General features: G+C 36.8%; 1 protein-coding gene across 1 annotated transcript in view; it reads right to left on the bottom strand.

Moving 5' to 3' along the window:
* Positions 1 to 19,671, bottom strand: part of GlnRS (Glutaminyl-tRNA synthetase) — a 57,111-nt gene extending 37,440 nt beyond the window's left edge. Inside the window, exons 1-6 of the mRNA XM_083128031.1 lie at positions 19,386 to 19,671; positions 14,008 to 14,155; positions 7,674 to 7,827; positions 6,616 to 6,845; positions 3,513 to 3,667; positions 704 to 890 (exon numbers count right to left, since the gene is read on the bottom strand). Of these exons, the coding sequence (XP_082984157.1) occupies positions 704 to 890; positions 3,513 to 3,667; positions 6,616 to 6,845; positions 7,674 to 7,827; positions 14,008 to 14,155; positions 19,386 to 19,496 (985 nt within the window). The 5' untranslated portion in view covers positions 19,497 to 19,671. The remainder of the gene's footprint in view (positions 1 to 703; positions 891 to 3,512; positions 3,668 to 6,615; positions 6,846 to 7,673; positions 7,828 to 14,007; positions 14,156 to 19,385) is intronic.
* Positions 19,672 to 24,003: the final 4,332 nt, after the last annotated feature.

Below are 24,003 nucleotides of genomic sequence, written 5' to 3' on the forward strand. Positions count from 1 at the left end.
TGACAAAACATGGTCACATAATGCATCTCACACCTCTCAAAAACATGAAAAATTAACACTACAATGTGTTTTTTCAAATTTAGTTTTTTCGTCAAAAACGAATTATGCATGCCCCTACTCATAAGGTACATATCTGGTTCTTTGATTTTCATGTCATTCTATAGCACATGCTGATTAATTTGTTATTTTATAGTCTTTGAGGTTTTTCATTCCTGGAATGCATTCTTCCTTAACATATGTTTGTTTTCTGACAAATCTCAAACAAATGACAATTATGGTAACTGTACATTACTTTACATTAAACATTTAGTCAAATTTACTCTTTTCAAACAATAATAAATTGAATATGGATTTTAGAAATGAAATTGAAAGAAAAAAATAATAATATCTCTTGCCATTAAAAACAATATTTGTATTTTTGTTTAGTGTCACTTTTTTGCTACTTTTGCTTTCTCACAAAAATGAGGATATGTGATGATGATATGAAATTGATGGGCTGGGATTCAAACCAGAGACCTCTCGAATGGTAGAACACTGTGCTGATGAAAAATGATATTAAAAAGGAAATAAAAATCAGAATGAAAAATGATATTAAAAAGGAAATAAATTCAGGTAAGGCACGACACTTTTCTATTAATAAACTTTTATCCCATAATATACTTTGCTGAAGGAATGCAATAGAAAGAACAGAAGTTCCTCTCACCTAGCCACTCGACCATTTCACGAATACCAATGAAAAACTTCTCTTCTTCTTTTTCAGGATTGGTGTCATCATACCTGAGGAAGCACACACCATTATGGGCAGAGGCATAGCCAAAGTTTATGTTGATAGCCTTAGCGTGGCCTATGTGCAGAATGCCATTCGGTTCTGGAGGGAATCTTGTTCTCACCTACCAACAAAGAAGCAAAATTTAGTTAAATGTGCCTTTAATGTATTCATCAGTATCGGACAATATTTGTGTATTGCTTTATCGGTAAAATTACCCATAATTTTACCGATCCGTTATTTCTATAAAAAGACTGGAATTTATTGCTACACTGTCACTTTTTTGATATTTTTAGTATGGTTGTGTCAATGACATTTTCAACTGACATCCATTCTAATGCTTGCATATTGTAACAAGAAATTATTTAAAATATCAATTAATACATGCATGTGTAAGTAATGAAATCCCTGCCATTTTATCACATCAATTTACTCAAGTTCTTCTTAAAAACATTCAAAGAGTTACATTATGAAAATAATGTATGTACATTATGCAAAGAATTGCTGCATATTAAAGTAGCAATCATTTAATCACAAAATCCATATTTTCATACACTTGTGAAAATAAATTAAAATTTCAAATTTTGTACAATTAATTTATTTTCACAAGTGTATGAAAATATGGATTTTATGATTAAATGATTGCTACTTTAATATGCAGTAATTCTTTGCATAATATACATACATTATTAGACTCAGCGAGAGCATTATGTGGCATTTTTGCAGACCCTAAGATACATCCAGGTTCTAAGAAAAGTACTGGTAAGTATTAGTGTATAAAATCCAACTGATACCGCTGGTATCATCCAGTACTGGTACTCTCTCATTGGTAATGACTCAGCCCTACTTCCTGGTTTAAGCACATAGTGGTTTGGATCGCATTTAAACTTTAGGCCCAGTCTCAATTAGCCTTTCTGCACATAAAGAAATTTCATATTGGTCCATCCCTACTTGAAATATGCGGTAAAACACCTTTATAATAGCTACAAGAGTAATATATGCTTGGTTTTTTGAAGTGCAAAATGTGAGATTACAAACTTTAATGAAGAGCAGGAATGCTAACAACAAGAAGAAACCAAGAATAAAGATGGAGAATAAAGATGGACATGGAAGAATTGAGGGTAATGGAGAGCTTCAAATATCTAGGAAGCATAACTGAGAGAAGTGGAAGAATAGATGAGATAAACAGAAGAGGGCAAATGGGTGGTGGACTATATCAAAGCTTTTGAAGATTAATATGGAACAGGGATGTGCCTATGAAATGCAAGAAGGTAATATATAACACATACTATGTGCCAATAATTACGTACAGAGCAGAGACTTTGACAATGACAGAAGAGACAAAGGAAAGATGCAGGCAGTGGAGATGAAGTTTTTAAGGAGTATATTGGGCTGGGCATGTTCAGAGGATGGAAGAAGCACGGGTTGTCAAGAAAATATTAAATGGAAAACCGGAAGGGAGAAGGAGAATAGGTAGGCCCAGGAAAAGATGGATAGAGGAAGTGGAAGAAGACCTAAGAAGATTAGGAGTTAAAGGATGGAGAAGAAAAGCAGAGGATCGAGATGAATGGAGAGAGGTAGTCAGGAAGGCCAAAGACCTACATGGACTGTAGCACCGACCAGTAAGTAATATTGGGGAAGGCTAGAAGGGATAGAATAAGGAATGAGGAGATCTGGCAGACAGTGAGGGTAGTGGTGAAGCTTCAGGACAGGATAGATCAGGCACAGATGAGATGGTTTGGACACATGAAGAGGATGGATGCAGAAAGACTACCAGTAAGAGCTTACAATGCACAAGGAGTGGGAATAAGGCCAAGGGGGAGACCAAGATGTCGGTGGAAAGAGCAGATAGCGAAGAGTGTTAGGAGAAGAGGACAAGATTGAAACACCGTGGAAAGAGAGGAGTGGTGGAAGACCAGGAAAAAATGGAGAGGTCTGACTTCTATGACAACCCAGTCAGGGCAGGAAACGGCAAAGGAGGATGATGATGAATGTAAATTTTTAGTGGTATTGAAAGGTGTCAAAACTGCTCATTGTCAAAGTTCCCATGTTCGAATCCCAGCCTGGCCAAGGGTGATCTTTGTGCCACTTCACCTAATCATCGATCATCCTCACTGTTGCAATTAGCCAAAAATGGCAGAAAAGAAATGTAAATTTTAAAAAAATGGAATGTCGGACACATTTTCCATACTTTTCATGAAATGATGTTTAATCCAATTGCATGAAAAATGTTAGTATTTGCTTCGGTGTATTTATTAAACTACAGTGTCTTTTATAAACATAAATTAATAGAACCTTCACAAGTAAGTTGTGTGGAAAACTTCAGTATATGTACTAAACTCTTAAGGGTAAACTAGTAAAATTATTGGAACAACTTCATGTGCCTATATCAATAAATACCAAAGGGTACCAATTAATCTGTCCCAAATAAATTTTATTGGCAAGAAAAAAAACTGTGATTGAACAATTGCAAAGCAAATGTTGTTATTCACACTTCTGACTGTTTTGTTTTATATTACATCACTTTTCTGTCACTTTGAATCAAATAAATGGATGAAGGGACAATCACAAACATGCATGGGCAGGACACCCAACACAAAAACCACAGCGTTTTTGGATTCAGACACCATAGCCTGCTTTGCATGCAAGAATGCAGTTTCCAGTGTGTTCTGTGTACAAGAGAGATTGACATTCAAGTGCAGTTCACAAAAGATTACCACTTTTCAGGTGGTCCATTAGCTCTCACCTGTCCTCCAGTTATCTTAAGGTGCTCCTGGAGGATAGTCATGGTTTTTGGTGTCACGACGTAGCCATCAGTCTTAAAATTTTCTCCAGGTTTGTGGAAGTTCATCTTCTTCATTAACTCTGCTATGGAAACAGGGCCTTGAGCAGCTGGGTCAACTGAAATAAAGAAGATGCAACCATTACCAAAATAAGACATGGCAAACTATAATAATATTCCTGTATCAGATAGTGTACTCACATTACTAAAATAGTTGTCAATAAATGACAAATATTTTTTGCACAGAATGTTACAGTTTCTGTAAAAATCACACATTTCACATAATTTCAATAATATTCCAAAACTACGTTTCTTATGTATTTATTTTAGGATTAACAGTAATTAGTATCGTTGCATTGAAGTGCATGTGAGATATTAACTGAGGCTAGGATAACAGTTACCAATGGACAAATATGCAATTGCAAAGTTCTTTGAAGGAGATAAATGGATCATTAACCTCCATAATAAATGTATGTAACCAAGTGACTGACAAAGAGTTTTGCCTTTGCAAAATAAATTTTGTGTTTAACATTTACTTGTATTTTAAGAAACTAGGGCAAGTTTTGCACTTAATTATTCCGAAGACACAACAATATGCATACATTGGGCAATACTGATGAGAGTACTGATTAATCTGTTCCATTATCAATTAACATGATTACACACTGGAAAGGAGAACACTTAAACATTAGATTTTAACAGTTCAACAGTTGACCGGCCTGGCAAGGTTGTGAGAATAATAGAAGGGGATAAAGGAACATTCGTTTACCTCTGGAGTCCTGTAGTTAAGGTCTCGTTGAATCTGTAGACAAGGTGCAGTCCTGAAAGAAAGTTCCTTCGGTATCGCAACTCCGCGGTAGATCTTTACGTACTAATTGCAAACCAGAGAATTCGGAGGCAACAGCTGTTTACGCAATAAGGTTCTGAGTACAACTGGGGCTGAGAAATGTTCTCTCGAACTATTTATGTGGAATTCAAACTTTCGATCGTTAGAACCGTTGACGAGAGTGCACCTTTCGTTAACGATGTTTTTAGCATAAAGCTGTGTTTGCTTTATTTCCCATACGATTTCCGGTAGCATTCGTATCCGCGGATTTTTCAGATCCACTGAAGGTCGCTGGTGTAATTTGCTTTTAAGTAACTACCGCCAGCATCTCGGCTGGACCCTTTGGCGACGTGATTAACACATTGGGGTCTCATGATGGGCATAGCCCACAATGCACTTAAAGTCAATGTGGACGAACGACGGGCATAGCCCATCCTGCGGTATGCAATCGCTTTGCCGATTGAATGACGGGCTATGCTCGTACTTCGTCTCATGCGCCTGTTCATTCAAGACCCTCTGTTGAAATTCCGACCCCAAGGTGATTCACGTGCTATTTTTATCTCGCACCTGTGACTGTTTGTTGTCGGGTTGATGTACTGTGTATTGTTTAGAATGGCATCGTTAGATCCAGACTGCATAGCGGAAATTCTGCATGAGGATTCCGCCTCAGAGTTTGAAGTTAGCGACGATTTTGATGATGCAGATGAATTTGATTATTGGTTATATTCGTAATAATTATTGTCAACAATATAAACAGTGTTGCAAACTCTAGTATTTTATGAATGAAGTGAGAAGAGGTAATTTTTTTGGGTCTATTCATCTTGCCTCTTGCTTGATTCTCCTATATGCACTGATGTATTTTTAGTTTTTCCATTTATTATTTTGTATAGTGTATGTCAAATGAAAATTTATTTTATTTATTTAGTTTATTTATTAATTTTTACAGATGACGCAGAACCAACTGATACATCCATCATCTGGTCCTGTCCTGCAGCCACTTTTTCATACAAAAGATAATTACTTGTAATTTGTAATTATTTTTTGTTATGTGCACATAAGAAGTATTCTTATGCAAGATTCAAAAGATGTATTGATAGTTTATGTAGTTAATTATTGAAATTTCCAGATTACGAACTTAAACTATCTCTATATTAACATTTGTTACAATGTTGTACTTTTCTTCTTCTTCACAAAACATTGCTGAAAAAAATATTAAAAAATGTCTGAAAATGAAAAGAAAATTTAACAAATTTTTGTTCATTGAAAAGAGGAAGTTTTGTAGATTTAAGAAATATGTGGTAAATAAAAACAAATTAAAAATATTTTTTCTATGATTTTTTGAAAAACAACCAAAAACTGCAGACCAGAGGTAAAAATGCCGTATTATGAGGCCAGGCCCGAATGTGTTAACCTATTGAGTTATGATGCCAGGGGTCCCGGGTTCGAAAAAAGAGAAGGGGGAGAATGAGCTGAAAAGTAGGATATTGTAGAAGTATAAATAAGACATCTGTTCTTGCTCATACTTCTTCTCCACCGATGCTGAATAGCCAAAGCACACTTGAACTTAACAAGTCACAACTGCAGTGTTTTATTCGCAGTTTGTTATTAAGTCCACTTTGTGCACAGAAATACTACCAGGACTGGACCTACAGTTTAAAGTGGAATCCGAACCACTACGTGACTGTGTCAGGCATCAAACCTGGGACAATGGCAGCAACATTCCACTATGCTACCAGGAGGCACATCCTTGCAGTGTTGACATCCAAGCTGAACCAACAACACATGACCAAGGTCACTATACGTCAGTTGTCACATACAGTGGAACCTGGATTTTAAATTTTCCCGCATTATACATTCAATCAAGATCGTCATAACATGGCAAATTGTTTTAAATTTTACTCGATCTTACATTTTCCTGCATTTTAAGTTTTTCAGCTTGGTCCCCTGAAAAACGTAAAATCGAGGTTTCACTGTATATGGAGTCTGAAAAATATTTTCCAAGTTTATTTTTCCAATGTGATAAACTAGGTATTTCTGTGTAATAAATAATTTTCAAGATATTGGCATGCCCAGGATTTTCAAAAGTGAGGGGGGGAAGTATCTCTCTCTTTTTTAGTAGCCTGTCCTATATATTTTGCCATCATTTTGATTATTTGATGTTCTTTTTTTAGGACTGCCAGGCCAAAGGACACACCACTATAAATTCAAGCCAAAATATTGGCATGTTTTCAGCTGGCTTACCTCCATTTATTGCTACAGACTTCTCTGCATCACTCTTTGCCTCCTTCTTGTCTTCCTTTTTCCCTCCTTTTGGCTTCTTCTCTTGTTTCACAGGTGCCAGGTCATCCTCAGTTTTTGGACCAAGAAGATCAAGGACCTGCAAATCCACCTCACTCTTAATGGCCTTCCCATCTGCCCACTTCAACGCTGATCTCGTTTCTTGCATGATAATTCCAATGTTATAGCGATACCTGTGAAAACGTATGGAATGGTGAGTCCTTAACATATCATCTAAATTATATATTTACCACTTCATTCAACATTTAGTAGTCAGTGGAGGTAATTAGAATAATGTGAACAAGTTTTTGTATTTACAAGTGGTTGTAATTTAACTACCTCTTCAGACCCATTTTGGGATTCTGACATAATTTCATATCATGATCAGGCATAATACTCTTATTTCTTTTCTAATCATGTTTGAGTTTTGTTTTAAGTCCACTTTGTGCACAGATAGGCTAATCAGGACTTGAATCTGCCATTTAAAGTTTGATCCGAACAACAATATGTCTCCACCAGGTATAGACTTCATGTTTGTTTAATCTTTAAACCCCGTTATATGTTTTCGATTCCTGAGACTCATCAAGGAAGTAGCTGGAAATGAGTCAGAATTGGACTGAAGAAGTAATTAAATGAAAACCATTTGTAAGTACAGAAACATTTTACCTTTTGAAGAACACAACATATTTAACTGTACCATTTCCAGCACCCTGAGAAAGACCTCTCCTGTAAAAATAAGAAGATTGTAGCTGTTTGCTGCATAATCACAATATCCTTCATGAAAACTCATCCACGCTTGAAACACCAATTGCTCAGCTGGCAATTTATTCTTGAATAAACTAAAAATTGGGATACTTTACAATAGGGATGGAGTGGAAGTTTTGCCATACCAAAAATGACCGTTTCCTTAGGTACACCCCCTGGAAAGATGTACGCAATTTTGATAAAAAGAATGAGGAATTAAGCTGCTTGGGAAATCAATCTTCTCTAACTTTCCTAGATCTCTGGCCATAAACTCCTACCTTTTCTCTGTGAGCTCATTCTTGTGTCTTGCTATAGACTTCTCCACAGCCTGCTCTATCTGCTCTGGGGTGACGGACACTCCAACCCCACATGCCTCTTCAAATTGCTTCACATTCACATCCTTTATATGTGACAGGAGAAACTCCAAGGCGGCTGGAACAGAAATAACAATAAATAAATAAATAAAAATTTGCAACTGTAACAGTAGTCATTATAAATAGTGTAAAAGACTAACGTCTAGACACATACATTTTGAACAGTAGTCTGAATTTCAAACCCACTTTGGTTCAACACAGAGTAAGAAAGTAATAATTAGGTCTTTCTCTCTCCGACAGCTGCCGAGCAATGTTGCCAGCTTCGCTCTTTTGGAGCAATATCTGGCTCTTTGTGCACTTGCTTGGCTGTGAACTGTGGCACTGGCTCCCTGCCCCACCATGATGACAACACTGGCTCTGGCCCACAAGACCAACTATTGCCATGGATATACATTTTGCACGTGATGTGATATTGTTATATTGGCTGCGTCGTCCCATTCCTTTTTAACTCCTCAGCTGCTTTCTTATAGCGCCGTGGCTGACCTGAAGATGACATAATATTGTTATCTGGGATTCCTTTATTTCCAATTTCATGCAGCCATTGGTGAATTATTGAGATGGGTGATGCTGCCAGATGTAGATGGTGAAAACTAAGAATAAATTGTCATCACTTTAAAGTTAAAGGTAATAGCAGGGCACCCACCCCTCTGACACCTAAAACTACCCTAGGAAGCACTTTATGCAGCTTTCGTTAATCTAGCGCCTTGAAAGTCAACTTTAGCTATATTTAATGTGAAATTTAGCTCTTTTATGCACATCGGGTTTGGTAATATTGCCAGGAAGCAAGGAGAAATGTATTATGCTTATGGGACCATTATTTTATTTGTTCTGTCAGGAATATCAAACATCGAATGACGTAGAAAATTACATGGATGGAAAAAGGACACGTTGAACTATGTCTTAGTCGTAGGAAAAGTCTAAACTCCCATTTGATTGACTTGACTTGAAGTTGATTTCCCATAAGGAATACTTGGGATTCTGTAAATACTTATTGATAATATTTTTCAAACATCATGTCTAGCTTAATAATCACCTTAAAAAATTAATACTCTCTTGTATCGTCAAGGGGTATTTTAGTAGTAGTGCCTATTCCAACGATATTGAAATAAATGCACAACTGGTACGAAATTGTTACTCTTCACCTTAAACCCTCACATAACACCTATTTATTTCCCAATCCCTCATGAAGAACCCTTCATGTAGAGACATTTAAACTTTCCACAATGTTGATCACACATGGGTAAAGTACAAGTTTTCTATAAGCATATAAATTGTATTTTTAAATTATGACCTTTCATAAAAATATAAATTTTGATAAACAAGGAAAACAATTTGCACCAATTACACGGTCACTAGTAGCAACATTCAACTTTTAAATTACACAAAACCATGAAATTCGAAAAACTGTTGTAATTTTTAGGATGTTGCAAATAATGGCATCCCCAGTGATGAAATGTACATGTATTTCATTTGAAAAGTAATTTAAAATGCATTTTTCTGCAAAGTGAACATCTTTTTACAAAATTTTACCGAATTAGGTAAGAATAATGCAAAACACTGCAAGTGTTTGTTGTACCTTGACAACTTTAAATGGGCAATCATGTGCTATACGAAACATTTATTTTATGTATAACACAGTATTCATGAATGAGTATCGCAAAACTGTTTTAATTAAATTCATTTAACCCCCCTTCCCCCACGAACACACACTAAAATAGCTTATCAACTTGCATCCATTTTCATACGTTGTTCCCATTTATCATCCAGAGGAACGAGTACAAAAACAAAAAATTTCACTGCTTTAACATTCTGCTGATCTAGCATTGTCCTCCCATTTTTGTCAAGTTTTTATTTATCATAAAGTTTGTTTTTAGTCAATCTTATGCTATCATAAAGTTGGTTTTTAGTCAATCTTATGCTCAGGTAAGTTAAAATGGACTGGCCCTACAGTTCAAAGGGGGAGGGGGCTCCCCGATGGGGGTGGTGGTTGTTGTCGGCTTGTAATCAAGGGGTTCCGGGTTTGATACCTGGTGGAGGCACATAGTGGTTCGGATCCCACTTTAAACTCTAGGTCCAGTCCAGATTAACCTTACTGTGCATAAAGTGGACTTAAAACACCAACTCAGTTTAAAGGGGGATCCAAACCAACCATTTGATTGCAAGGCAACAGTGGTACAACTACATCCTCTGAGAGGCTCTACAAATTTGTTTCTCGAATCATTACACATTGAGTGAAAAGTTTGGGAATTATATCATAAATAATAAAACTCCTTGTAAGAAATTATCACCACACAAAATTGTTAAAACAATAACATTCATGGATTTGACCCTTTTTGACACATTAAGAGCTTGCAAGGATTCTTGCTCTTTTTCCTGCAATAATTGTTTGCTGTGCCTTTAGATATCGTTTCAGTGCACAAAAATGTTCAGATCCTAAGAAAGTGCATTTATTTCATCATTGAAATGTCAAGGAAAGACAGATCATGTCAGGAAAGAAATATTACTTGATGAGTTAAATACTGTTATCAAAACTGCAAATGAAGATTTACCAGGAATTTCTCCAGTGATAAGATAAAAAAGATAAACCTCCTGAAGGATAAACTTTTTCTAGGATTAACGTTTCCTCCTCCTCTATCAGCACACAGTAAATGCCTAATCTTCTTCAAATCTTAAAAATTTTAACAAAATGAAACCATGAAAAGTGAAACTAAAACAATAAATTCTCAAAGGCATATAAGTCAGTTACATCACATACCAAATTGGGTTTGATATCTATATTTTTGCATGCTGTCAGGGGTAGACAAATTCATGGTGCCTAAACATTTTCACCTGGTACCTAAATTTTCAAATCCGGTTCCATTTTTAAAAAAATTCGAGATCACTTGTGGAAGTTTCCATTACATTTTAAAAAAAAAGTTTACTATATGTCTTTTTTCTAATGTTTGTGTCTTTTCTATATCACGTTTATAATTAAATCAGAATAATAAACATGCCATTATAATGTTTTCACTGTTGCTAGCCAAAATTTAATATATGCCGTGATATGGTAGAGTTGGTTACAGATTAGAATTATTGCATAGGTTATTTATAGTGTTACTGGCTGAGCCTAATTCTGGAAGGCCACTAAGGTACAAGAATTAATTACCTTTAATACAATCTTGCATTAAATAATAAATGAGATGTTCTATGGTCACATATCCAAATGTGTAGCTTTATCTTAGTTGAATATTTGTACCCCCCCCCCCTTTCAAATGTTGGCTCCTGAGAAAAAGGAGCTAGCATCTGATTTATTTTTAATTTTGTCTATCTCTGCATGCAGATATTTTGCATGAGCGAGATCCATATCTGATTTCTTAAATTGCAAACTTATTTTCTTGCAAAACAGTCATAATTTTGTTACAAGATATACATTGGTTTCCATGCAGCATATGTTTAGCAATATATAAATAATTTACTTAACTGCTAAATTTATTAAATTGCTATAACTATAATCTGTGTCATTCTATGCCAAATAACAAAAAAACAAAGCCTGCAATCCAAGCATCTCAGCTTTTTATGAAACTCTATTATGAGCCTTGGTGAACATACGGGATTGTGAGAAATTTGTGCTAACATATATACAACGCATCTTCAAAAGATCAAACCTTTATTCTAAACACAGTGATGACATACATAAGTAGAGAACGCATTTTGAGATGCTAAAAAAGAGGGATTTATGACTTTATAAACTCCATTTTAGGTGCTTATAATAAATTAATCTGCATAATTATTAATTAATAATAATTTTATGAAACTGGTTGTAGATGCAATTTGTATACAAAAGTTACTATTTTAGTGCAATGAACACTATTCTTTGATTATAAAAAAAAAATTGTCCAATGTAAAAACCTTATCATATTTTGAAGTACTGCAATGTTCTCCGTGGTGATGTTCTTCCAGTGGTCCATGAGTAAGTGCTTGTATAGTCATGCATGGGTTTGAAACAATCTCATTAACTTTCAATGAGATTGTTACAACCTGGAAGTGTCTACGGAGAACCTTCTCTCTATGCTGCAGGAAGTTATTGGTGCAAACTTCAGAAATGCAACTGCTGCTGATTTCCAGGGCAGGTCTGGTTTTCCCCGAGGCATAGTGGAAAAGTCACCTTGCAACAAAGAGGGTGTAGGTTCGATGTCCGTTGGGGAGGTACATAATGATTCGGATCCCACTTTAAACTGTACGTCAACTCCCGATTAGTCTACCTGTGTATAAAGTGTGTTCGTAAAACTCAACCTCACAACTAAAACCGCAGTCAAGTTTGCAGTGGTCTTCTCTCCTTGATGAACAGCCTCTACACTAGGGCAGTTGTAGTGTACGGTGCAAACCCTCCCCTTTCACCTAACTGCTGTGTCAATGGAGGAAATAGATGACACAATGGTCACTTACAGCAGGCACTCAAAACAGCTAATCAGATGGATATATTCTTGGAACCTTCCCGCAGTCTTACACTGTTGGAGGCCTGTTTTAACAACTGAATGATTTTGTAGCTAGGATTCCATTCCAAAACAGCCCACATATTTGTTTGGTATGCTACACCTATGGTCCCTTTAATTGCCTGGAAATACAGCGTTCAACAATGGAGAATGCCTCATCCAGTCAGTTCGCTCCACATTTTTCCAATTTCATGATGCAAGCTGGAAGATGGCGGAAATTTGCACAGAGGAGAAGCTGACACCCCTTGCTGCTGCATTGCTTCTTTTGCCCTCTCAGATTCCTTCAAGGTCTCAAAGTTCCACGGTTTCAAAATTTTATGGTGGAAATTAAGGTCATTGGTTCTTAACAAAACTTATTTTTAAGGTTAAGCGAATGGTTTAAAATGTGTTTTTCAAGTCAAAATAGGGTTTTTAGGCATTTATAGTTTATTTAGGATTTTTTGGTCCTATAGAATTTCAGTAGAGGGGTGTTGTGTACATGAAACGCAAAGATATCTAAATAGCACGTGCCTAGGATATAGCAAAATAAAATAGGTATGGACCTAGAAATCTGTTCCCTAATCATAAGGTTTGATTCACATTAGTGCTCAAGAAACGCTCAGGTCACGGTCTGCTCAAATATTCTTCAATGATTCTTAAATAGAATCATTCACACCTGGCACTCAGTTCAAAGTACACTCAGCTCACGGTCCGGTCACGTGCACAGTCACAGATGCTTCTGGGTCGCAACACCAGTGACATTTTATGGGATTATTACAACCCAGAAGTGTCCATGACAGTACAATTATGAAAAATTCTGTATTATATTGTTATATACCACATCTGTGCATTCTTTCGATAATTTGAACACACTCAAGTTATTTGTAAACTATATAGGTATTTTCATTTTATTATATTGTTTCAAGGATAGCAATAATCAGGCATTATATAGCCTAATTGATTATTTTTACCTTAGAAATAGATATACTATGAGCAATTCCCTAGTAGAAATTGCTGCATTTTTTTTATAAAAGGCCAACATTTTTTTGGAATGATTTCAAAAGTTGCAAGTGATATTTGAAAAATATTGAAAAAACTTGCTGTTGTGCACTAGACGAGGGTATAAAACTTACCATTGTTTTGCAGCTTGACTAATTGGATGAATCAAACTGTCTCAATTTTCATGTTTTTTTTCATTTTCTTCTCACGCCAATGCTATAACAGCCAAGTTCGTCATTGAAAAAGTCTTAGCTATCGTAGTTAGAACAATTGGCAGGCATTTTGTACAAGAAAAATCGGTGTATACGGCCAAGAATTCAACACCACCAGTTAAAGATGATTGTACGTTGACAAAGTGAACTTGAGTGCTAATGTGACCTGAGCATTGCTTGAGCAGATGTGAATCAATCCTAACAAAACTTATTTCATTTCCTTTCAAACAAGATTACAATGAACTTCTTACATCAATTAGAGAAAGGGCAATGAGATATGAAAGTTTTGAGTATGGGCTAAAAACTCGCACAGGAAGCTAAAATTTCTCAAAATTTCATGCATCCACATAGGATGGGTTTCCTAAAAATATTAGATGGTTGGGTGAGATATCACTTATATTTGTTGATTTCACATCTTGATTGTATATTCTCCTGAAAGATCATAATAAAAAATGTTTTTATTTGCTTAAAACAAGCCCAAGTCAGTAGGAAGAATTAGCAAGTCTTACACACAAATTCAAAAGCTCCTAAGGCAAGAGAAAAAATCACCACAAAAGAATTATCAACACACCTTACCATCTATCCTAATCGTTGAATCGAGTTTCCCCGTGAGGACGTATTGCACCAGGAGAGGCAAATGGTGCATTATCTGAGGCTTTATCCTCGTTGCGATGTGATACAGCAGCATCCCACAACCTGCATTGCTTCCACCCCATTTGTTTGCCTGAAAAGATTTCGGGGGAAATATTACAGTACGATTACCTACTGAGAACAACCTACAAGCATGCATGATCACATAAACAATACTAAACTCTGTGATGCAATATCCCTTCAAAGGTCAAGGTCTGTCAAGAGACTTTTCATGGGAAGGTGTACGGTTAATAGACACCACTGGTCGTGTTATAATATTTATTATTAGATCGGGAATGTTTCAGCCTCAAGGGCTGCTCTTATAATGAATTAATACAATGGAAAAATGGAATAAGAATATAGATTGAAAAGGGGAAAAAAATAATTGCATGTAAACTGAATAGATGTATATGGAATATAATAATATAAATTGAGCAAAGAAAATGGATTGCATGTAAATCAATGGATACAAATATCCAATGTTTGTCAACTTAATTTTTACTACATATATAACTTGAAGTCAGGTGGAATAATGAATAAAATAGAAATAATAATAATAAAGTGGAATAAAATGATGAAATTTAAAATGTTAATACCTATAACAGGCTATATGCAGACAGTTGCTAGTTGTTATAATGGTTATATTTATGACTGAAAAGTTACTACTAGTGATAAGTGTTTCACTGCCTTTTTAGTAGATACGTTTGTTCATTCATTTTTAACCCTAGGACACTACTGTACGTAAAATTTACGTGTGGTGTGCCCTTAATTCCCTTCCCTATTTTCCACCTCTCACCTAGACATTCCTCCACCTAGCAGTGTCTCAAGCAGTCTGTCGGACGTAAGGCAGCACCGTGGTAAGGAGGATGCAAGCGCTGATCATCTTGATTTGGGTTGTTATGTTGTGCACTGTACGTCAATTTTACGTAGCTTTAGTAAAACTAGAAAAATCTTTCACATAATTTTGACATTCGTAAATTTGATTTGGATAGTTAGATTTTGAAAACAAAAGTTTGTAAGCATGCACTATTCTCTTGTAAGACTTTAAAATTACATTCGTTCCTTATTTACAGCGTTATGAATATTATTATTGTTTGAACTTTTCACCTTCATTCTTAATGTACGTACAGGCTCGTCAATCAAGACATTCTCTTAAAATATTCTATGTTTAGTAAAACCATGTTTATACATTTTAAAATGAAGAATAAAACTAAAATATAAGGAAAATAAATAAAATCATGTTCACAAAGAATTGTCATTTTGTTTTCATGGTGTATAGGTTGAGTTGAAAATACATTCCTTCATGTATGTAAAATTTACGTAGCGCTAGTTACACTGTAATATTGGAACACGATAGTGTTCTAGGGGAAAATACCATTTATGGCTGTGCCATACACTCACAATAAGATATGAGGGGTTCAGAGCATAAGTGCCATAACTCCTTTCAAGACAGTTTTGAGAAAAAGGCACATTTAAATAACATAGTACTATTGCAGAGGTTTTCCCGGACAATCAGCCAGGTGATTTCCGGAAAAGCTTTCGAGAGCTAACGTCACTCTCATCTTCAGGGAATGAAGTGTATTACCATATTTAGCTGTTGGAGCACAAACATAGTGATGCCTCTATGAGCAAGACCTTGAAACTTACTATCCATGACAAAAATATAGAGTTCTTGATTTGTGTGCTTATAAAATTGTACTCTGTGGGAGGAAAAAAGTAAAAAATACCTCATTGCAAATCTACAAGTGTCTGCTATTAGACAAAAGCAAGACAAAGTGCTTTTAAGTCAGACAAAAATGTTCGTAAAAGTGTAGTTTTTCTTACTTACGTTGAATTCAATTGTGTGTAGCTTCATGTAAAACAGTCGTAAAAATATGATTTTTTTTGTGATTGAAGCTTGTTAACATGGAAATATCTCGGAATTATCTTCTGTGGAACAGACACAATTAATGATTAATTATGGTGTTGCAATCTCTGTAATGGTCAGCCCAATGGTCATAAAATGCATATCAAAATAAGGTAACAGTATGGTATAGTGAAAACACATTTCAAATTTACAGGAGAAACTACTTATGGAACTGGTTATCTTTAGACTTTTGGAAGCTCGCGAAGTGTTTTCTCCCTTCGTTCAACTTATCTGGCCAGTAAATAATGTAATTTTCGACATTAATGTATCTTAATGCATGATAGCTCTTGCCACTATTACCGTGAATCAAATGTTCCGTGCATTCGATTATGTAACCCCCTGTTAGTGTAGCAACCACGCGGTAATTTTACAAAAGTGAAACAGCAGGTTTTTTTTCCAATTTAATTTTCTGTTTGCCTAACCTAACTGAACCTAACCTAACCTTTCGTGAATGGTTTGTGGATCAATTTTTGCTTAAAAACCTTCTGTGAATAGTTTGTGCGGCATTTTTCGGTTAATAAGTTTGGAAACACTGCATATCAGCTGACGATAGACAACATGAGTCAAGATTTGTCCACCATATTGTGTGTAACAAAAGTGAATTAGCAACAAACAATAAATACTTGTAATGTGAAAAATTACGCTATTTTCAGTGAAAAAAGCAAAATCCAATGTTCAAAAATGTTCCGCTATACATAACAGGTAAGTACAAATGTAAATAATTAGGAAATAAACGAGTGAAATGTATTTTCACTATACCATACTGTTACCCAAAATAAAGGCCATGGAATAAAAAACAAAGTTCCAAGCACGTGAACTTTGTTGTAAAGGGCAGTCGCTTTCACTATAAACTCTGCGTCCAAGCAGCTTTGACACGGAAAATGAGTCGAAACAAAGCATTGCGCAAAGGAAAGCATTGTAGAGATGCCAAAATTTTATTTGTTGGTTCCTGCCGTGAATTATTGTCTGAACTCTCATATATTCATAATGGAAATTTCTGTAAGCAAACTCAAAATATTAAAATAAAAAATTAAACAGAATTCAAAAAATTCAAGTGCCTGGTGAAAATTTTTAGGCACCAAGGTGACCGGATGCCCTATATTTTTCTACCCCTACCCCACACAATGATGTAATGTTCTAAAACATGGTAAAAGTGCTCTGGGATATGAAGAGAACAAATGCTGGTCACACCGATACTAAAGGCTTCACGAATATCCTTTTTGCCCCTGTAACAAGATAGTGGGAAATGTATATTTTCCAGGTATGCATTTATTTCTTGATGATGGTTTTCTATTAGAAGCAATTGGGCATATGAAATTATTCCACAATAGGAGGAATTGTATGAACACTGGTTACACTTTGTTATTTTTATGGTTTCCACATCTTGGAATACATTTGATAAATGTCTGTTATATCGGACACACATTTCTTAATTTTTACAGAAGAAACTACTTACGGAAATGCGTTTCTATAGTATTTTGAAAGTTCTCGGAGGTATTTTCTCACCGTAGAATGCTGCACAACAAGAAATAAGCACTTTTGATGTAATAAACTTGCATTTTGTGCAAAGCGACAACATTATGCCGTTGTTTCAATTATGTACCTGCAGGTGGCGCGATTGTCGAAAGTCATGCGGTCTCGCCAGTGTTTCCACACGTGCCTTTTTTTTACCAGAATTTTATTTATTTAACTATGCTTACCTAACCCAACCTAACCTTGCCGGAAATGGTTCGTGGGGCTATCGTGAAGGATTTTTGGGGCTATTGTGAATGGTTTTTGGGGCCATCCGTCAATGGTTTGTGATGACATAATGAACACGAAAGTAGGTATTTTTCGGTTAAGAAGGTTGAAACACTGCATACCCCACTCCAAATCGACAAAACACAAGCACGACGATCTACAGCTGTGTGTGCCATATTGTATGTTCCGCAACGGAAGAAAGGACCCAAAAGAATTACTTGTAATGTGAAAAATCGAAGTTATTTTCATGTAAAAAGCATAATGGTACCTTCAACTATGTTCCGCAATACACAATTGGTAAGTAGTACCTTCAACTATGTTCCGCAATACACAATTGGCAAGTAGTGCCTTCAACTATGTTCCGCAATACACAATTGGTAAGTACGAACCATTTAAAACTGAAAATATTCGATAGAAATGTGTCTCCGATATAACAGACAATTACCATAAATTTCATGTTGTGTTAAACCCTAAAATTTCTCAAATAAATTTTAAAAGTTGGAGTTTTTCAGGGCCACAATAAATTAAAAAAGGCATCTTGAAAAGGATATTATTTGAAAACTCATCAGTACCTCATTTTCCATCCTCAGATCAAACCCTTACAGGCCCAAGTTCCTTTTGTTTTATTGCGATTATATCATGTTATGAATGCAATTTTTACATGGTTCGATTTCGATTTATGTCTGTTTACACATACTGCGGAGTTTTAACAATCACTTAATATTTTGTTCAAAATATATGCTATCGTGGTTAGGTTATGCAGGTTAGGTTTGGTTCCCTTAGCATTAAAATAAAGTCCCTACATGCATTCTATTAAGGTTCCGATTTACTTCTACATTCATTCCCACGCTTCTACGATATTTACTGTCGCTTGTCAACGGAGAATATATTGTCCACAAGAAGTGCATAAGGTAATTTTCAAGTTGTTTTTTTTCAACATAAATAACTTTTTTCGAGTCCAAACAGCGCTCATTACTTTAAGGAAGGTTCAAATTTCGTGCGGCAATGATTTCCAAAATTTTACGATAATTAGTCTTTGTGCTAGAAGAAATCATAAAACAATCGGAACAGTTACCCATCCCCATGATCCAAAATGGCAAGAAATGGTGTTTGAATTGTCTTCTAAGTAAAAACTGAAAAATTAATAGAACATGACAGTAGTTCCATTTTCCATTCATGACTAAATGTTTCTGTCAGAACCCAATATCTTGCATTGTTGGGTCCTGCATATGTAAATTTATTTTAAAGATTTGAGTTAGCTATTTGAACACAGAAACTGACATTTGAATGAGTTGTGTTGCATAACTATTTCGATAAGAAGTGTCTTTGACTACTCAAGTTCAATTGCCCATGTATGATTTGACTTACCTATACCGGTATGTGGATTTTAGAAATGAACTAAATTAGAACACCCTGCTATAATATCACTGGACAAACGTTAACAGCCATCACAAATGAATGTAATAACGTAAAGTACTTTAAAATACCGGAAAAATGGAGGAATTGCAGGGAGGACTCTTGTATACTGTTACCCATTGCCGTTTAGTTCTTGCCACTTCTTCAATAATACACTTCCATGCCTACACGGTACAAAAAAAAACAACTTCAAAATAGCTTTTTATTTCCAAATACTACACTTTGTACACCACACATGACGAATTTATGATGAATTTCCTACCTCTTCTATTGCCTGCTTTATGTTCTTCGTAACTGCTTCATTTTTAAGAGTTTCTTCCGCTTTCTGCTTGCTTAATCCGATCTTGCTCATTAATAACTCCAAGTCCCCCATCCTCTGACTGTTATTATAATATTGCACGAAAATTGCATCAGATTACACGTGTTCACAAGTTTCTTACATACTTCAGCACCAGAAAATGTTGCACAGATGTGTACTACACAAGTCACAACCGGAACACAACGAACTGATGGATAAAAGCACAGATTAATGATAAAAGTCCCATAGATCACAGATTACTATATACACATACACCACAGATTAGATATAGCACATATACCTTCACCCTTCGCACCGCTTCAGCTCAGATGTTTCAACAGTGTATCCAACCTACTATACAGTTCAACTATAATAGTGCCGCTATACAAACAGGCCCGTAGGTAGGTGGGGAAACTGCCCTTGAGAGCCTACTTTCTCCCAATTGAAAAATAACACATTCCTACCTGGAATTCTCACTAATCTTTACAATTATATCCTGTATTACTCCAGCAACATAAAAATACACATATTGATTTTGTGATTTATTAAGGTGTATGGGATTCCCTTTAATGTCGTACCAGGATTGGAGACAAATTCCTTTCCAGATTCGGACTTCAGGAAATGATTTCGCAATTTTCAGTATCTAGAACAGTTGTGACATTTTGAGTAGTCTTGTATTAAAGGTACATACCTAATGTATTCGGATGTTTCTCCCGTCCCGACCAAAAGAATTCTGTCCCGCACACCCCTAACTAGCACAATCGGGAGTCAAGAACTGTTGCTTAAAATTATTTTATCGTTATTATAAAAATAAATAACATTTTTTTTCGAAATCATACTCCGATCACCCTCCCCAATAATATTTTCAATAAACGGCCTCAGTGGCAGAGTGGTTAGCACAGCGCGCTACGACGCCATTGGTCCCGGGTTAATGCCGGTCTGGGTATGGGAGTTCCTTGTGAGTGTCCCTTCATCAATTTCATTATGATATATTCACTCTCTCTCATCTCCGCGATTAGCCAAATGTGGCAGAAAGGCAAACAAAATTAACCAAATCAGCCAACAGCAACATTTCGTCTATCATTTCGATACATTCTGTACATCAAACTCTAGCAGCGCACCTAGGATGTTTTTTGGGCCTCCCCGATGGCGCAGTCCGGTGGAGGCACATGGCACAGTGGTTCGGATGGCACTTTAAACTGTAGGTCCAGTCCCGATGAGCCTTTCTGTACATAAAGTGGACTTAAAACAACAATTCAATCAATCAAACCTAGGATGTTTCTGATGCCATGTGACCAACATCGCCATCCATCCGTCGAACATGACAGAAAACTTCAGAGAAAAGGTTTGCCCGAAACAGGATCCAATCTGATCATAAAGTTACACTAAATCACTTGGAGTTGAATTCAACAACGACGAACATAATAATAATAATACTAATAATAAAGTAAAGTACTCCCCTGTGCTTTGCACCACGTCATGAAGGCGTATAGGGGGTGTGCATGACCGAAGGTGAGGGTGATGTGATCAGTACCACGCCCCTGGCCACCTTTACCCCCAGGTACCCACTTTACACGATGCTTGGTGGGCGCCGGAGCTACTTGAACCGGTGGAAAAATTCCCAGTTCTCTCCCTCCGGGGATCGAACCCGGGTCTCTCGCTTTGCAGTCTGACGCCCTAACGACTTTTTTTAATTGAAAGGTACTCCTATTCGGTGGTATCCCCGTCATTCACACTTTTTCATCAACATTCATACATATCAGTTTTTCTCTTTATTCTCGGTTTTCTCATTTACGGACAACACAAACATCCATGTCCTAGCTGGGATTCGAACCCGTGACCCCTGGCGTCGTAGCGCGCTGAGCTAACCACTACGCCACGGAGGCCGACTAACGACTGTGCTACCGTGGTTAATAATAATATTAAGGTAAAAATAAAATAAGTAAGTGCGCGTGCCTCTCAGACCGGTACCTACTGTGGCTATATGTGTAAATATGATATTGCAAAAAATATAGGTATATTTGGGCTAAATAGCATTTTCTTGCAGTGACGTGCACCATGGGCGTCGGAAGGGGGCGTCGAACGGGTCTGTGGACCCCCTGAAAATTGACATCGTTCATTTAAAGAAAGAAAGCCGAAAGTTTGTTACCCTTACTGTTAAGAACAGAAATAAAGTTAATTTAGTTAGTATTCGAGCTGAATAATCAATGTAAAAATGCATTGGATCGAAAATTTTGAGTGAAAAATACAGGAACAAGTTTATATTCTACCATTTCATACAAAGGACAATTGGTTCCACAGTTTTCAAAATTTTAATAATTGCAGTTGTAGGTGAGAGGTCACACAACAAACTTTATGAAAAAATCCCCCTAACATTTAAAGCCTGATCTGGAACGAGACGTGCAAAAGTTAATATCAAAATACATTTCAGATAATAACTGCATAAAATGCAAAATAAATAATTGAAAATAGTTGTGCTGGTATTCACTCGTTTGTTGGATCGTGTCTCCCAATTTATATAATAATAATAATAATAATTATTATCATTATTTTGAATAAAATGTATTTTTGTTAGTTTCTATTTATTATTGTATAATAACATTTATAACCTTGGTAATAATACTTATTATTCCTCTACTATTGAACTTTTATCATTTTCCCGACCCCCCCCAAAAAAATTTCTGGTGACGCCCATGGACGTGCCTAGGATTTTCGAGATGTGTGTGTGCTTGTGGGAAGGGTGGGGTTGACGTATACTTTTTGCTGTGGTCAGTTCTCAATGTGCCATCTTTCCCTGACTTTGACGTTCCTTGACTGGACTAAAGGTAAGGGGGGTTTCGACCAGTGCCAACCACAGCTTGGCACGTCACTGATTTCTTGTTTGTTTGGGGAGGGTGACGGCGAATGAGTTGTACGGGTGGTTGTACTCCCATGTCACCCTATGGCGCCATCTCCATAAGTAATTCTTTCAGGATCGAAAAAAAAAGATAAGTTGGGAACCCCCGCCCCTTGGGCAAGCTACGCATGCAAGGAATAGCCACTAGATACTCAGTATTGGGGGGAAAACAAGAAACCCAGTTGGAAACAGCAATTTCTTGAGGGAGATAACACTTCACTCCAAGATAACTGAAACCATAAATCATACCTGACTTCTTATTATTATCACTTAATCCCTTTGGAAGTTATCGATCCAATTTTATCTTTTCGTGAAGAACCGAAAGAACTGATAATCCATTACATGATCCAGCTTTCACGTCATTTCTGAAATTGCACACCATGATTTGTAGCTATTTCAAGACTTGTTTCCATGTATCGTAACATATGCAATTGTGCGAAAGAAAACAAATTCACTCTATAGTGTATCATGTAAAAATGACTGGTATACACATGAGAAGTATGTAGAAATAGTGATTGAATATACTTTAAAAAAAGAAAGAATGAATGAACACTGCAATAGGAATTTTAATATACAGGGTGAACAGAAACTATAGGGACAAACTTCAGGAGGTGATTCCTGACAGGTAAAGGAACAAAAAAGTTAATATAGACATATGTCCGGAAATGGACGGTGAGCCTGCAATAAAGCAATTAGTACCGGTACACATTACATGGCATGACTTTCATCCATGTTACAACAGGTGTTCAAAGTGGCCTCCGTGGGTTGCAATGCAAGAGTCCACACGTCGCATCATGGATTGCCTCACTCATTCGAATGTTCCAGCCTGTACCCGAATAGCGTCGCAGGCTACACGGACACACTCTTCAAGGGTCTGCACATCAGGAGCTGGCTCAGCATATACAACACTTTTCAGATGCTCCCACAAGGAAAAATCAAGGGGGTTTAAGTCCGGCGATCGAGCAGGCCATGCCACAGGGCCTCCTCGTCCGATCCATCTTCTGGGGAAGATGTTGTTGAGGTGTTGACGAAGAATAATGCGAAAGTGGGCTGGCGCTCCATCATGCATCAGCCACATTACCTGTCATATTGCCAAAGGCACATTCTGAAGCAAAACAGGCTCATTGTTCTGCAGGAATTCCAGATACGTCTGTCCGTTAAGGTGTTGTGGAAGAACAAATGGTCCAAGTAGATGGTCGCCAATAATCCCTGCACAAACATTGATGCTGAACCATTGCTGATGAGACGATTCAACCATTCCTCGAGGATTGGCTGTTGGCTTGTAGCCCACATGACGATTGTGTAGGTTGACGATGCCATCTCTACCAAAGGTCGCTTCATCGGTCAAGAGGACTGACGACAGAAAACCCAATATGGTGGTGGCCTATTACAAAAACCAGCGACAAAACCGTCCCCTTGGATAATCCCTGCACACGTTGCAGGTGATAGGATAGTAGCGGTTTTCATGCAGGATACACAACACCGTCGCTTGGCTTACACCATGCTGGCGGGCCACTTGCCTGGAGCTTGTACTGGGGTTGTTCTCAATATCATGGAGCACAAGTTCCTCCAGATCTGGTGTACGTACATGCCGCGGCCGCCCTCCATGTTCGCCTGTATGAAAGGCCCCAGTGGTCCTGTTTGTACGGGTACGTGGCTCGATAAATCCATGCGGCCTCTCGACCG

Source organism: Lepisma saccharinum, chromosome 9 (genome assembly GCF_977018435.1).
Source record: "Lepisma saccharinum chromosome 9, izLepSacc3.1, whole genome shotgun sequence".
Taxonomy (NCBI): domain Eukaryota; kingdom Metazoa; phylum Arthropoda; class Insecta; order Zygentoma; family Lepismatidae; genus Lepisma; species Lepisma saccharinum.